General features: G+C 40.8%; 3 protein-coding genes and 1 long non-coding RNA gene across 14 annotated transcripts in view; 2 read left to right on the top strand and 2 right to left on the bottom strand.

Annotated features, from left to right (window-relative positions):
• LOC143218633 (gustatory receptor for sugar taste 43a) overlaps positions 1-350 on the top strand; it is a 16667-nt gene extending 16317 nt beyond the window's left edge. Inside the window, exon 15 of the mRNA XM_076443952.1 lies at positions 120-350. Within this exon, the coding sequence (XP_076300067.1) occupies positions 120-275 (156 nt within the window). The 3' untranslated portion in view covers positions 276-350. The remainder of the gene's footprint in view (positions 1-119) is intronic.
• On the bottom strand, positions 330-7945 carry LOC143218621 (phosphatidylinositol-3,5-bisphosphate 3-phosphatase MTMR4). Of its 4 annotated transcripts, none has more exons than XM_076443921.1 (15): positions 7869-7945; positions 6394-6708; positions 6138-6324; positions 5881-6059; positions 5624-5819; positions 5292-5482; positions 4825-5020; positions 4560-4745; positions 4190-4354; positions 3826-4073; positions 3363-3746; positions 2531-2849; positions 2335-2436; positions 1709-2010; positions 330-1368 (listed from the first exon to the last, which is right to left on the bottom strand). In XM_076443921.1, exons 2-15 carry the CDS (start codon positions 6699-6701, stop codon positions 1050-1052), a joined length of 3282 nt encoding a protein of 1093 aa, XP_076300036.1. In that variant the 5' UTR covers positions 6702-6708; positions 7869-7945; the 3' UTR covers positions 330-1049. The 4 variants fall into 4 exon arrangements, with proteins under 4 accessions (XP_076300036.1, XP_076300035.1, XP_076300038.1 ...); XM_076443920.1 differs by lacking the exon at positions 7869-7945 and adding an exon at positions 7357-7498; XM_076443923.1 differs by lacking the exon at positions 7869-7945 and adding an exon at positions 7357-7498 and having other exon boundaries at positions 1709-1893.
• On the top strand, positions 6922-15131 carry Pch2 (pachytene checkpoint 2 protein). Of its 4 annotated transcripts, none has more exons than XM_076443968.1 (7): positions 6922-6939; positions 13073-13229; positions 13316-13472; positions 13535-13726; positions 13805-14032; positions 14102-14449; positions 14517-15131. In XM_076443968.1, the coding sequence occupies exons 2-7, from the start codon at positions 13180-13182 to the stop codon at positions 14802-14804; spliced, it is 1263 nt and encodes a 420-aa protein (XP_076300083.1). In that variant the 5' UTR covers positions 6922-6939; positions 13073-13179; the 3' UTR covers positions 14805-15131. The 4 variants fall into 4 exon arrangements, with proteins under 4 accessions (XP_076300083.1, XP_076300082.1, XP_076300081.1 ...); XM_076443967.1 differs by lacking the exon at positions 6922-6939 and adding an exon at positions 7694-7833; XM_076443966.1 differs by lacking the exon at positions 6922-6939 and adding an exon at positions 7803-7944 and having other exon boundaries at positions 12666-13229.
• LOC143218658 (uncharacterized) lies at positions 8726-12623 on the bottom strand. Of its 5 annotated transcripts, none has more exons than XR_013011133.1 (5): positions 12382-12623; positions 12067-12219; positions 11419-11560; positions 10699-11310; positions 8726-10614 (listed from the first exon to the last, which is right to left on the bottom strand). It is a non-coding gene; the product is annotated as an uncharacterized LOC143218658 (long non-coding RNA). The 5 variants fall into 5 exon arrangements; XR_013011132.1 differs by having other exon boundaries at positions 10699-10763; positions 12382-12567; XR_013011131.1 differs by having other exon boundaries at positions 10699-10763; positions 11419-12219; positions 12463-12622.

The following is a 15131-nucleotide window of genomic DNA, read 5'->3' as shown; positions in this document are numbered from 1 at the left end:
CAGAAACAAGATGACCGAGTCAAATAAACGGTGTACCATTAACTCTCTGTTACAACGCGACGGTATCTACGCTATTTTGTTCCTCAAGGTCATTCCTGATTGAATTGCTGGGATTTTAGATAGCCGGGGCGGTGACGACGTATCTCGTTATACTGATACAGTTCCAAAACGCGGACGATACGAAAGGTCAGGTGGACAGTCTGAAGAACGCGACGCAAATTCTGAAAAACGCGCCGTCCTTGCAAAACCTGACCGGCTTGAAGATGATTCTCTGAGACCGGAGCAATGATACGACGAGAACGGACGACGCAGAGAAACACACAATCGTGTATGATAATGACGTATTTAATTGTTCCAATTCTCATAAACAGCGGCAATATACAAATACAGTTTACTCGTTTCGCAATCCAACTATTTATCGTCAACGAGTCGTTCTGATCGACGATTGACCGAGAGCGTGCTTCATACGATGTCTTCAAACTAGACGTCAGTCACAGCCTATCCAAAGCGTTCCTCCTCCTCCCTCCCACCCCCTGTCTCGCTGTCTCTTAGTACAGATAAACGTGTTGTACAACAAAATGGAGAAACTCGAATAGTCTCGCCGTCCGAAGAAGCCCAGGCATGTGTCTCGTTGGATCGAATTACTACTAAGGTATATACAACCTCTCGTATACTGACTCGTTTTCTCTGCGACACTATACACTTGTTCGTACAAATTATCATTACTCTAGCAATAAATATTGGATCGTCCGAAAAGAATCTAGCGCACACTCTCTCTCCCTCTCTCTCGTACGCTAGTATACAACGCTCTCTCGTGTTTTTTCTGTACCACGTATCAATATACAACATGTTCGCGGTCGCGCTCAAATTCGATTGGATGGTCGGTGTGTACGTGTGTTTGTGTACGTTGTGTGTGTGTGTTTACGGAATCAAACGAGACGCGAAACCTCTGTCACGCTCCGTCCCTAGCCGTCCCTAGCCATCTCTAGCCAAACCGAAATCCGAAAGCTGCGCGCCTTGATCGTAACGGATCCTCGTCGCGAGTTTGCTCAGTTGACCGTGGCCGCCGCAACCGGCGGTTGGGCTTTCTGTTGCGTGACCTGTAACAGGTTCTCGCAACAATTGTCCTTCACGATGTTCAAGCTCTTTGGTCGTGGACAAGCGAGCATGTTTTCCGAATTGTTCGAGAGCAGCTCTTCGTCGTTCTCCCCTTTGTTCCGGTGACGAGCGTTGCACTGGCAGGGGCTGGTGTGTCGATGGATCCTTGAAAAACAATCGCTGCACACTCTCACAGGATCGTAAAGCTGCTCGCTCGGCAGCGGTGTCGAATTCTCTGAACAGTCCGCGCAGAAGATCTTGCCGCAGCATCTATCGGAGAAAAGCAGTTAAACGTATGCTTCCGTTGGTTCTGTGAACCGACTCCAGATTTCATCGACAATAATTTTGGCCGACGACGAATTTAACCGACTACGATTTTAGTCGAATATTATCCAATAGTAACATCGTTTCTAAAGATGCTGCTGACATGTTTTTCTTTAACTATCCTACACTGACACTTTTACTTTTGTATGAAAATGTAATTATTACACTATAAGAAGAATTAGACGTAGTCGGCTGGCGTTGTTGTCAAATGATGTTATTATAATATCGAATAATACTGTCGTCGACTAAAGTCGTTGTCGGTGATTTCCATGGGACCCTGTTCTACCTGCAATGATGTTTGCGTCTTCCAAGCCAAAATTCTGTGTCGCAGCCCATGCACCGAGTCACAGCGTGATCAGGTACCCACAAAGTAGGAGCTGGTCCCAGTTCCTCGACCGCCTCCCAAGACATGTCCGACGGCAACGATTCTCCATGATCACCGGTGCTGCCGACCGAATCGGGTAACGATCCCTGAAACACGCGCTCCTTGCTTATCTGTCCGGCCGATGTTCTTCCCCAATAGAATTCGGCAAGCTCGTGTATAGACTGCGGGGCTGTACTTCCGAAAACTCCCATGATCCGAATTGACTGAAATTTTGTAAATAGCTTCTGTTCTCACAAAAACGATGACCGCAAGAAGGATTTTTGGCGTCACGAAAAAAAATGTATTATACAAATCTAATCCAATATTTTTTTTGTTTTACATTCCATTTCCACATTCCACGAGTTTGCCCGAATACGCTACGCGGTGCCGATAAAGTAGGAAACAAAATTGAAATGGCAAAGAATTTTTTTCGAGACCCCGAAAATCCTTCTCGCTTATGATTTTTCTAAAAAAAAGACCTATTTACAAAATTTCAGCCAATTCAGAGCATGGGGATTCTCGGAAGTCTAATTACATATATAACTTACGATATCGTCGATGCGATCGGTGTCCGCGTTATGGTTACAAACTTGTTTGATCAGAGCCAACCTCGTTGTGTGCAGCTCCTTCCTCAACGCTTCCTGTTTCAGCTGAAGACAACAGAAACGACAAAGTGAAAGAATTACAACGTTTGCCATTCTTTTTTTTCTCTCCGTTCCCTGAGACATGCTCGACGCGAAATACCTTTTCTTCCACTATAATTTGTTGCACGCGCATCTGTACATCGCAGTGTATGATGGAAAGACCGTCGATGTCGTCCAATTTGTTGAGTTCATCCGGAGCTGTGTTCCGATGAATCGGCGAAGCTGGACAAACTCCGCTGCTGGGCGTTCTGGACATCAACGGCGCGGTGATGTCGCTCAGATCGCTGCCCTCGGTATGGTTCTGATTCTGACTCTGATTCGAATTGCAGTTGTGAGCGCAAGAGCAGACAGTCTCGCCGATCGAGTTTGTCTCCACCCACGAGGAAACGATGTCCTGCGGCGAACTCTCCTGGGGTCTCCTGCTTGCAACAGAAACCCTTCTTAGAGATTCAAGGCTTTCACCGTACGCTCGCGTACTACACCGAGGCCTCTCAAGCTTCGGGGCCCCTCACGGGGTATACCCCGCGGGAGTAGGGATAGTTCTGGGACAATTAAGGGGGTAGACTCGTTTTTCCAGGGTTTTCGTTTTTCTCATTTTCACAAAAGCGCTAGATAAAAGTCCAAGTTTTACGTTTACGAGGCGTAATTTGCATTATTCGGGAACATACAGCTGCGCATGTAGCTATTTTCATAAAGCTGCAACAAGCTCCATGCTGCCGAATAATGCAAATTACGCCTCGTAAACGTAAAAATAGGATTTTTGAGGGCGATTGCGGCCTATATTGATCCTTTATCTAGCGCTTTTGACTACTGCAAAACTCCATCTTTGCATTATCGAGAAATGAGAGGATGCATCCCGCACCCTTGCAATTCTAGAACGAGTCTATTCCCTTAAAAAACACACTGTAATATCCTCCGCTAAAAACACTTACGTTTCTTTGTCGGAGTCGATCGTGTCAAGCAACGAGCAGTTACTAGGTATCAGCGTGTCTGTTGAACTGTCCACCGAAGGATTCGCCGGCGAGTCGTTCAAAGATTGAGTGGTCACCAGATTATGTTGCTTCGACTTGTCCGAGTCGAGATCTTTGTCCGTTCTGTCTTCCTTGTCCAATTCCGAGCTCTTGTCGTCTTCTGACCTACTGCTCTGTGTACACACGGCAACGCTGTACTTGTCCGCTCTGTCTTCCGAGTCCGAATCCGAGGTCTCCTCATCATCCGACCTACTGCTCCGTGGACAGACGTCGACGCTGCACTCGTCCGCGTAGTCCGCATCTTTCTCTACAGTTTTCGCTTCGATCGACAAAGAATCCATTTTCCTGTAAAACGATTTGGCAGACTCGAATACCCGAATTACTCGAGCGGCGAGGAAGCACTGGTAAAAAGTACGATAATTACTTCTCTACCGAGATACTTGGATCGCTGAGTCTACGATGAGGATAGGCCGTGTGATCGGGAGCGTGCATCAGATCGTCGTACGAACGAGTTTTGGTCATTTGCCGTTGAGGTTCTTCGTTTTCGCTACGCTCGATGTCTATCATCGTCACGTTCTGTTTGTCGTCCCTCGTCACATGGGACTCCATAGAGCCCGAGTACACCTCGGACCATACGACAAGCCTACGTACGCTACAGTTCGGCCACAACACCTGACACAACAAACAGCCCGCGTTAACATTACTAGATCGCGGGATCACTGTTCGATGCTACGTCAAATATTTATATACACTAAACACATAAATATACCAGAGAGAAAATATCCTACTTGTTTCTCTAAAGGCGAGTACAAGTGATTTACGAACGAACTGGAATTGAGGAACCGCCAAACCGAAAATGTACGCTCCTTTATTCTCAACTGTAGCCTTTCCTGTATCGTGTTGCAGAGAAATGTGCCGAATAGTTGCGAATACGCATGCTGCGCCAGCTTCTCCTGAAATCGATCCAATTGATATCGGTGCCTGGCGTTCTCGCGCGTACACAAACGTACATACTAGAGATCCCTATTTCACGTGCATTTAAATACACGTGTGTTATTAATACACATTCAATACTAGTATATGTATATCTCGAGAAGAATTAAGTAACAAAGGAAGAAAAACCTGTATAGAAGTAGTCGACATTGGACTCGTGCTTACCAGATACGCTGGCGACATCTGAAAACTACATTTAAATTGATCAGTCAACTGGTGTACACAGTCCAGCCATTGGAGAAATACTGGACATCGTTCGTTCGGATCCTCGCAGCCGACGGTCAGTCCACATCGATCCGCGAATTTGTGTCCAAAGTCTAACCATTCTCTCTCGCATAAGATTTGGAATCCCTGTCGGTGAGAAAACAGAATAACGAAACGACGATTCGTCGGCGAACGCACGCAGAAAATGAGAGTACCTTCATCGTACCTCCATAGTTCGATAATAAGGATCAAGAAGAATCTGTGCCAGCGCAACAATCTGAGGCGTCCTGTCCCAGCCGTCGCTGCAATGCACTAATACCGGTCGAGCGTCTCTTTCGATCGCGGATGCCACGGTCACCGCTGCACGCAGTAGTCCAGACATGTGTTGTAACCACTGAGTCCCCTCCAAAAGGCTGAGCCAACTGTGCAACGCAAAAATCATCGATGAAACACGCCGATCGATTATAGAAATTACAAACAAATGTCCAAGTACACCCTCAGTCCCGCATCAGCGAAACGATAAAATCTACAGTATCGTTCCTAACAAAATTGTCATGAATACTACCACAGTGATCACTATTAACCTTAATAAGTGCACATGACCTTGCAAACACGTAATTAATAAAAAAGAAAAATGAAAGCCAAATGTAGATCGTAATAGAGGACGGAGGGAGTAGTTGGAGAACCGTTTACTTGGACTGATCCGTCTCCGTTGCGCAGAGCTGTCTCATCGCGTGAAAGCTTCTACGTATAGAGTGAATGTTTGGTAAATTCATAAACTGTATGTCGCAGTTCGGGTAATACTGTTGGCATTCGCAGCCGCCTCCGCGCGCTCTGTTAGCCACAGCAATCGTGTACGACCTGGCGTCCACAATCAGAACTTTCTGCAACCACAAAATTTTCTGTTACTCGTTCATCTTATCTTAGCTTATATTAAGTCAGTGCAAAAGTTCAGTGCGAGAACCTTTGCACCGAGCTAATACATATTAGACCTCTTACGCTTCTTCGGTTCACGGTTCACTCACTTTGGTATTGTCCACGGTGGCTCCAGCGTCGTCGCAGGTGTCGGTGGAAGAATCCACCATTGTGGATTCACCTTTGTCGTAGGAACACGCATCCGAAAGTGCTTTCAGTAGACTCTCGTCTTCCGCACTCCGCCGTCCGAACCAACCGAGTTCCGGCTGACTACTCCGCGCTATCACCGCACCATTTTTCACGTGTCTGCAAAGCGGATCGAGTGAACGATTGAAGGAAACAAGATGTTACACGACGGTAACAATACCTCCAAACGACAGCAGGAATTCGACTAGAGCTACGATACGTGGCCACGCGTTTCAGGATATCATCGGTGATGCAGGAAGGGACCAAAATCAACGGCGGATACGATGGACACATTCGGTAATCTTTATTGATCTGACTACTGCGCCATGTACCGTGTAAATTGAACTTCAATCGCTCCACCTGCACCAATAGCAAATAGATCGAATCAAACGATTACGCGTTTCAATTCGGCTTGAATTTATGTTACCTGTTACACACCTCAAAGTTGAAAGTAGCTTCGTAAGACGTAGTATCTTTCCCGATCTTGGCGAACTCTTTCCCCTCCTCGACGGACCAGGCGTAATACGCGAACGCGAATATGTCCTCTACACTTTTCTTCGGATACATCACTTTGTGTAGACGTTTGAACCATTCGAAACAATGTTCGTTCGTGGAAAAAGCACAACTGAAAAAGTTCATTGGAAACATATACACACATCTGTACACATGTATCGTTGTAAAAATAAAGGCGTACCTCAGAGAACGTGCGTCCTTACATCCGATGTGTAAAAAGAAAATCTCCCTGACTTCCAGCTGTTCTATTAAACCTAACGGGATGCTGTAACATGCCTGGTTCAATTGTAAATACAATCTGTAGTTAGAAAGAGCCAATACTCCATCCGTTGTACGCCCGAGCGCCACAATCGATTCTCCGCTTAGAGGAGTAAACGGAATGGTTAAGGATTCATCTTCGCATTCCATGTGTGTGTACTTTGGAAATAATTCCGAAGCGTGTAGATGACAAATGGATTGTAGACTGGTTGGCTCTTCAGAACTCTCCATCTTTGTTCTGCGAAACAATGTAACATAAGTTTGCATATATAGAAAATGTCATAGTATTCGAACGTTGTTGGTAAACAACGAATTGCGAGCCGTTTTATTCGCCGACGCGTTGTTTACAAACACGAGAGCTGCAAAATCGAATAATAACGGAAGAGATATTTCGAAACCGCAGAAGTGCTGAACATATGACTGTACGAGCGCGGACGTTGTCATCGACGCATTGTCGAAGAGACAACAGGTAAACGTCACGATAATTTGTTACCGCTTATCGATTCGCGTCGTATCGTCGCGAGAACGGAGTACCACGTAGAAAAATAACTTCGGAAAGGTCAAACTTTTCGATACGGACAACAACGTTCGGACAACTGACATACTTGCAACGAGAAATGAATAACATATGTAGCTCGTTTCACCTGGCGAAGTAATATTAGGCGAACGGAGTTTCAATTCTTTCCGAAAGTTTTTCCAAATTTACGTTGACGCACACGCAATCGCTGTTGTTTCGTTAGGCGACACAATTAGAAGCGATCGTGAAGCAAAGGGAGAATCCAAGTAACGCGCCACGGTTCGACGATACGTTCAACATATTCACGAGATTTTTCGCATAACGGGGAGAGAGAGTCGACGCGAGTTTACAGCTGCGACACCGTCTTACCTTGGATTGGAAAATTTCTCCGCGATGGACGATATCCGATGGCCGTTTCGATACCTCATACAAAATCCATAGACAGTCGTTTACACGCGAACCAGAACAAGAACATTACTCCGTACAGAGAACATTTCCCCGTAAAGAGACGCGACAATGTCGTTGCTTTGAATCTTGCCCGAACAACACAAACCTTCCAGAGCCTTTATTACGAACGCGAACAGCTCACGGGATAAACGACACCCTATACTAATCTCTCACGCGAATTCGATTCAAACACGATTACTTTTCGTTACGGTGGTTCACAAAAATGGCTTGCATTGTGGCGCAAGATCTCCGTCAACCAAAACAAACGTTCATGTCGGGCCCCCTTCTACGCGAGACGTCAATATCACCAAGTATTTCAACTTCCAATTAATTTTTATCGAAGATACGCTTTCTGTCTGATGCGAAAGTTACATTGACAGATTATTTAGTCTATAATATGTAAGTACGTATGCGTGTATGTGGTATGCACTTACGTGTGTACAAATCATTCCGCGTTTTCATCGTTCGATCCTTCGGAACTATTTCCACTCGACGATATTTGCATTCAAGGTAGTGATGGGCGCAATCGACTAAAAACTATCGATTTAGTCGATAGTAGCTGTTACTATTTTCAGTCGACTAGTTTTACTGAACTATCGACTGAATTTCGCAGTGGTGGGGGTTACTATTTTCAGTCGACTAGTTTTAGTAATTTCGCAGTGGTGGGGGTTACTATTTTCAGTCGACTAGTTTTAGTAATTTCGCAGTGGTAGGGGTTACTATTTTCAGTCGACTGTTTTACTGAACGACTGAATTTCGCAGTGGTAGAGGTTACTATTTTCAGTCGACTGCTTTCACTGATATATATATATATATATATACTGCTTTACTAAACCCAACTAAACCAGAGGTTACCTCTCTGATTGAATTATCAAATTAATTAATTAATTCATTAACCCCATCCGTCCCTCGGTGTCAAATTGACACAGTGGTAAAAAACCGATAAAATAACAAGCAGGTGATTAGTTATTTTTCGATGATTTTTAGTCAAATTGATGAGTTAAAATTTCGGTTATGTGTTTCGCATGAAAAAGATAAAAGTCACGAAGTCTCGGGCAAATTTATACCTATAAACAATTCGATATTTCGAGAAAACTGCCAGATTGACGGAATTCAATTGTTGTATGTACTACTAAATATTAATTATTACAAATATTCTCCGAAAATATGAATGATTTATGCATTTCATTTATGTTAATAAAATATTTATTACATTCAATACAAAATTGATATTTTATTATTATATTTATCCTATCCTATATATTATATGTAATATCGATAACACCAAAAGGATTATTTATTTATTTATTTATTATACATGTATAAATCTGAAGAAGCTAGGATTGTTGTATTCTAAATAATGATAGTACAAGTTCGTGGGAATGGAACTTTATTCGACAGATCAGGTATAGCGGATTTTTCTTCCAGGCCCGCGAGATACATACTTACCGTGGCCTTGTGTGGGCCCATCGGATCTTGGTCGGCGCGACCCTTCGGAAACTCGGGGGTTTATTATGTGCTATTGAGGCCTTTAGGCCGGCAACGAAAGATTCTAAGTAACGAGACATGCATATCATAAAACATCTAAATTGCACGCGCTAAAAATAGCTTCATTGTCGCTTGCTTCGTAAACCGACCCGACCATTTGCACGCCAAATGTTTTATTGTACGTGCCGGTGGCCGCTACAAACCCAATATGTATATATAGACTTAAATCAAATAAAAATATAAAAAAATTACAGTAACATAGCATGTATTAACAAATTAATCGCAATAGAGGAAATTATAGATAAACATTAACTTAAAATTAAACATTTCTTAGTGCCCTACATAAGAATTTCTTAAAGTAATCAATAGATCCATTGAAGAAATCAATCATATCAATAAATTTAATAAAACCTAATATTTTTAGACCAGCGTTTACAATATTATTACAGTGCTTTGAGAAATTTAATGTAGGTGTAACACAGACGACCAAGTCATTAGTTTCACTAATGTTTAATTATAAACTTATAAATAATATAAAATTGTAAAGTACTATATTTTTAGATAGTCTCTCCAAATTATAATAAATAGGAAAACTTATATGGTATGAAATATGATATTGTGGAACGAAAGAATCTTCACGTGCGACTTTTCTTGGATGTGAAACCACTGTGAATATACTTATAACTTTGACAATATAAACCGGCTTTCTAGCTAAGGATTGAGATTTTTCTCAACCACTCGAGTTCAGTAACGAAATAGATTTGAACGCGTCTGCAACAGCGAACACTTTTGCAAGCAAGGAAGCGAACGCTTGGTTTTCTATGAAATCAAATAGTTTAAACCATTTTTAATTTTAAAACTGCTCCCTGAATAATTTTAATGAACTGTGGCTGCTTTTTTGGCGCTGCCCTACGCTGCTGTTTTAGAAAACTTCTTATTTCCTTGCCATATTCCTTTCCTATTGTTGTCCATTCTGCGCGGGTCTGGTCAGTCCTGATATACATGTGGCGACCAGATCCACGGCCTCTCCTGTGTCTCTTCCAGGTATCTCTCGAACCTATTCGAGATTTACGGTCAGGCCCTGGCGAACGTTTCCTTTCTTTACGACATCCTCTCCTGCTTGCCTTCCTCTGCTCTTTCCGTTTTTTATAGCATCCTTCCGCGATTGCTTCTTTCCACGTGTCTTTACCTGTCTTTCCTCTTCTCCTAGATTTTCCTTACTTTCCTATCCTTAATTTCTTCTCCTTACTTTCCTCCCACTATTCGGGTTTCCACCTCTCTTCCATTTTTTCCTTTTCCTCGGGAGTTTCTATACGTTGACGAGTCACTTAGTCACAAGTCGTTGGTCTCTGGTCTCGCGTCGTACACCAAGTTTTCTCTTAAATAAACTCGTGTTGAGGAAACATTCTGAGTTCTAAAATAGTGTTTAGTAGTATACATAAGTTTTCATAGTGTATATATAATACAATATGTATAAACAAAAGCGCTCAATAGTGTGGCAATATTTTGAACAAAAGACACCAACGAGTGCCGTGTGTCGCTTATGTAAAAGAGAATACAAAAGTGCAAAAAACACATCCAATTTAAGTGACCATTTGAAGCGCAAACATTTCACAGTGCTGGAAGCCGATCGTCGCGTGCACGAAGAAGCAGAGTCGATAGACGTGGATGATCAACTTGCAAGTGCTACACCTGGAACATCAACGCAAGCACAAGGAATTACATCGGTGGCTTTCACTTCAAATGCAAATTTGGCAATCCAAAATGAAGACTTACCAGGTATGGTGCAGAGGTCTCGGGTTCATTTAAGGCAGCTAACATTGAGGACAACTTCAAATGATCTATCACAAACAAAAATTACAAAATTAAATAATCTGGTGGCAGCCATGATTTGTAAAGATTTGCAACCGCTAACTATTGTAGAAGACGAAGGCTTTAATGAGTTAATTAAGGAGCTTGAACCACGATATAAACTTCCCAGTCGAAGAACACTGGGACGGACCATCTTACCACAATTATACATTGACACTAAAAATATAATTTTAGAAAACTTGAAAAAAACAAGTCATGTTTCTATTACGACAGATATCTGGACCAATTTAAATATGCAATCCTTTTTAACGATCACTGCACATTATTTTATTGAAAATAAATTACGCTCAAACGTATTAGCCACTAATCTTTTAACAAATAGCCACACAAGTCAATATATTGCGCACTGTATTCAAGATATTTTATCGGAATGGCAAATCTCAAATAAAATTTGTGCTGTCGTGACAGATAATGGTGCAAATATTAAAGGAGCTGTACGTAACTTAGGCTATATGCATTTGCCATGTACAGCACACACGTTAAATTTAGTGGTAAACGATTCCATAAGTGGTGTGACTGAAATAATAAATTTATTAAAAATCTGCCGTTCATTAGTTGGGCACTTTAAAACAAGTGTTGTAGCAGCAGAGAAATTAAGAAGTATGCAAAAGCAAATGGGCTTACCAGAACTGAAGATAAAAAAAGATGTAGCAACACGCTGGAATTCTTGCCTCGTGATGCTGGAGAGACTGTTTGCAATAAAAGTGCCTTTGTCTGCTGTCATAGTTTCATTAAGCAGAAGTCCCACATCACTTACAGCTGAACACTGGGAAATCATAGAAGATATCATACCGTTATTGAAACCACTAGAATATGTTACAACTGATTTATCAGCAGAAAAATATCCCACAGCATCCAAAATTGTTCCTTTAATAAGAGGAATTCAAAATGCTATAAACATGATTACACCAGAAACCACAGCAGGACTACGTTTAAAAAATAATATTTTAAATAATATTGAAATAAGATTTAACTACATCGAACAGAATAATATTACTTTAATAGCCACACTATTAGATCCAAGGTTTAAAATAGCTGTATTTGAAGACAATAGGATTGCACAGACAGCACAGAATATATTAAAAGAAGAAATAAGTTCCTTGGCAAGAACAGCCAGTAGTCATGAAACGAATGCAAATAGAGCCATAGCAGAAGAACCATCTCAAAACAATGAATTTTGGAACTTTTTTGTATCAAAAGTGTCACAGTTAAATAACCAATCTACGCATATTGAAAATGTAACAACCATCATCCGTCAATACATAGATTTACCATATGAAAACATTAAGAGTTGTCCAGTCGCATTTTGGAACAAATATAATTGCACAATGCCACAGCTTTTCGAGATAGCAGATAAATATCTTTGTATTCCTGCAACCTCTGTACCCTCGGAGAGAATATTTTCAAAGGCTGGACAGATTATGTCTGAAAGAAGAAACAGACTTTCAGCGAAAAACTTAGACCAATTGATCTTTTTAAATGTCAACATTTAAAATATATGTATATATATATATAAATTTGGGTCAACTTCATAGTGGAGACCATAATCATTTAAGGTTAGATTAATTATAATTTTGGAATTTTTACCTTAATTTAATTTTATTACTAATTTCTACTACGACAAATGTAAAATATAAAATAACATTAAATATTTTTAATTTTAGGAACCTCTCTCTCTCTCTAATAAAGCTGAGCGTCATGAAAACCATCGAATATGGAGAGCAATGAACATGAACCAATAACGCAATTCAGTCAAATAAGCCAATTCAGTCGACTGAAAACTATCGACTAAATAGTCGATAGTATGTAGTTACTAAATAGTAACTAGTCGATAGTTGAATTTAGTCGATAGTGCCCATCACTAATTCAAGGAGATTGAGCTCCGGGTACGTCTCGTGATTGGTCGGAACAAAATTCAGGGTTTCGTCATATCTATATATATGCAATATATATGCTTGATGTTTCCATCTCTTTCGAAAAGCGTGGCAACATTCAAAATGTAAACTGGCAAAAAACCGTTACAGCCAAGTAAACGCGTGATTCACTATTATTTTGACACTTTCATTAACAGAAACGGAGAGAACATTTCCTCTCTGGTCAAATATAAACTCTGAAACGATAGAAATTTCAAATGGAAATTGGACAAGCTTTGTGGACCGCTAGACTGACAATAAGAATCGAGCATGAACCTCGCGTCTTTCTCACACTTTACTTTACCTTCCCTCTCGCACTTCAAATGTGTTGTTTGAAATTTAAACACTCGTTCGGTTTCCTCCAGTTTCCTCAAACACCAGCGGAGTTTTCCTCGGAAAATAAAGGAAACTTGTATTGAATTTTACCCGAAAAATATTTGCACGATCGACAGGTTTTCCTTGATAAAATAAGATGGAAGGCCTGGACGTGTTGCATGTGGAAATCTGTCAAAATATCAACAGGTAGGATCTGTACTGATCTGTACCAACATGGATATTTTGTTTTAGAATAAATTTGAATCTCCTATATAGTTGTTTTTATTTTGTAGTGCCTGGTCGCGTAGCTTTATCGAGAAATTAGCGTACGAAGAAATAGCTGCATTGAAGGATATTCCGCTAGAAACGACTATAAATGGAGCAGATCTGACAGACCCTACTCTACAAATTCATGTGGACTCTATTATATGTTCTACGAACGACATGGAGGTAATTATTGAATGAGATGGATTTCCTGAAACATTTTATCAAAACAAATTTACTTATTGCAGAGATCTCATATGAAAGTACAAGATGCCACTCTGAAGTTTCATGTGTACAGATTAAATGAAGAGATCACAGCTGTAGAGACAATGCAAAACGATTGTGAAGAGTTAGTAGCGTCTTCTCATTGGGTTCTACCTGCAAAAGAATTTTATTGCTTATGGGAAAGTCTTTACTTTGATTCAACTATAAAAGAAGACGTTAGTTGAAGATGCTTCCAATTTCTGTAACTGTCTTTATCATCTCCGGTCACACTGAAATGTTTTATTTTCTCTCAGTTGTTACATTTCGTGGAGACAACGATGATATTTTCAGAGCATAGCGTTAATTCCAATATTATAAGCTGGAACAAAGTGGTACTGTTACATGGGCCGCCAGGCACTGGTAAAACTAGCCTGTGCAAAGCCCTCGCCCAAAAAGTAGCTATTCGCTTAGGACATCAATTTACTCATAGCGAATTTGTTGAGATCAATAGTCATAGTCTTTTTTCAAAATGGTTCTCAGAGGTAACATTCTAGTAAGATACTGCGTGAATTATATCGATGAATGTGTGAGTAAATTTTCTTCGTTTCCAGAGTGGAAAACTAGTTATGAAGCTATTCGATGAATTAAGGAGTAGGCTTGAAAATTCGGACACGTTCGTATGCATTCTGATCGATGAAATAGAATCTTTGGCACACGCTCGTAAATCGTGCAATAATGGAACGGAACCAACCGACTCCATAAGAGTAGTGAACGCGTTGCTAACGCAATTGGATCAAATAAAAAGATACCCGAACGTTTTAATCCTGACGACCAGCAATCTCTCGGAAGCTATTGATCTGGCGTTCGTCGATAGAGCAGACATAAAACAATATATTGGACATCCTACTGAACTAGCCATATACAAAATCTATGTCTCGTGCCTCAAAGAATTAATGAGGGTAAACGAATACAATTTTCTGTAATAATTTAAGAAGTATACGACTTATACAAGTATATTTATTTTAGACAAAACTCATTCAACCGGAAGAGATCTTTGATTTGTCTTCTTCAAAGAAGCTAGACTACATAAGTAACTCTAGCACGGAGAATAGTCATGAGTTAATGGATCTATGCCAGGAAAGCCTCGGTCTGAGCGGACGTGTTTTGAGAAAAGTCCCATTTCTAGCCCACGCATTTTACTTGCGAACCGAACAGTGCACTGTAACTGAATTTTTAAAAGCAATGCGTCTAGCTGTTCGAAGACAGAAAGAAGAAAGCAAACTTGCTGTTCAAGCGTCGTTGAATTTGGATTAAGAGATGTTCTGCATGTATCATACAGTTTCTTCGCATTTTTCCTTTTATATTGTATCATTATTCTCACAATTTTTATATAATATTCGATGTATTGTATGTATTTGATTACATTATTTGTTTTTCAACAAATGGTCAGCGTTCACGTATTACCTATCGAGTGGTAATTGCACTTTGGAAAAAGTACATTTCTAAATTTTTGCGTATGCCATGAAATGTTCGCTGTCCGGTCTGTAGAATAAGGCTTCTGAAAAATATCTGTCATACGTTTGTCGGAGAATATAACATTTCATTGCATTTCATGATAATCTATATGGTTCCGTGATGATT

Source organism: Lasioglossum baleicum, chromosome 20 (assembly GCF_051020765.1).
Source record: "Lasioglossum baleicum chromosome 20, iyLasBale1, whole genome shotgun sequence".
NCBI classification, from domain to species: Eukaryota; Metazoa; Arthropoda; class Insecta; order Hymenoptera; family Halictidae; genus Lasioglossum; species Lasioglossum baleicum.
Note: the sequence above shows the minus strand (reverse complement) of the source record. Positions and strands in the feature narration are given on the sequence as shown.

What these genes read in the sequence shown, in the direction of transcription:
- Pch2 (XM_076443968.1), top strand. Translation starts at nt 13,180, where the DNA reads ATGGAAGGCCTGGACGTGTTGCATGTGGAAATCTGTCAAAATATCAAC. An exon ending in GTTCTACGAACGACATGGAG is followed by an intron (nt 13,473 to 13,534) that starts GTAATTATTGAA and finishes TACTTATTGCAG; the next exon opens with AGATCTCATATGAAAGTACA. An exon ending in ATTCAACTATAAAAGAAGAC is followed by an intron (nt 13,727 to 13,804) that starts GTTAGTTGAAGA and finishes ATTTTCTCTCAG; the next exon opens with TTGTTACATTTCGTGGAGAC.
- LOC143218621 (XM_076443920.1), bottom strand. Translation starts at nt 7,415, where the DNA reads ATGAGGTATCGAAACGGCCATCGGATATCGTCCATCGCGGAGAAATTT. An exon ending in ACGGAGACGGATCAGTCCAA is followed by an intron (nt 5,021 to 5,291) that starts GTAAACGGTTCT and finishes TGCGTTGCACAG; the next exon opens with TTGGCTCAGCCTTTTGGAGG. An exon ending in CTTATTATCGAACTATGGAG is followed by an intron (nt 4,746 to 4,824) that starts GTACGATGAAGG and finishes TCTCACCGACAG; the next exon opens with GGATTCCAAATCTTATGCGA.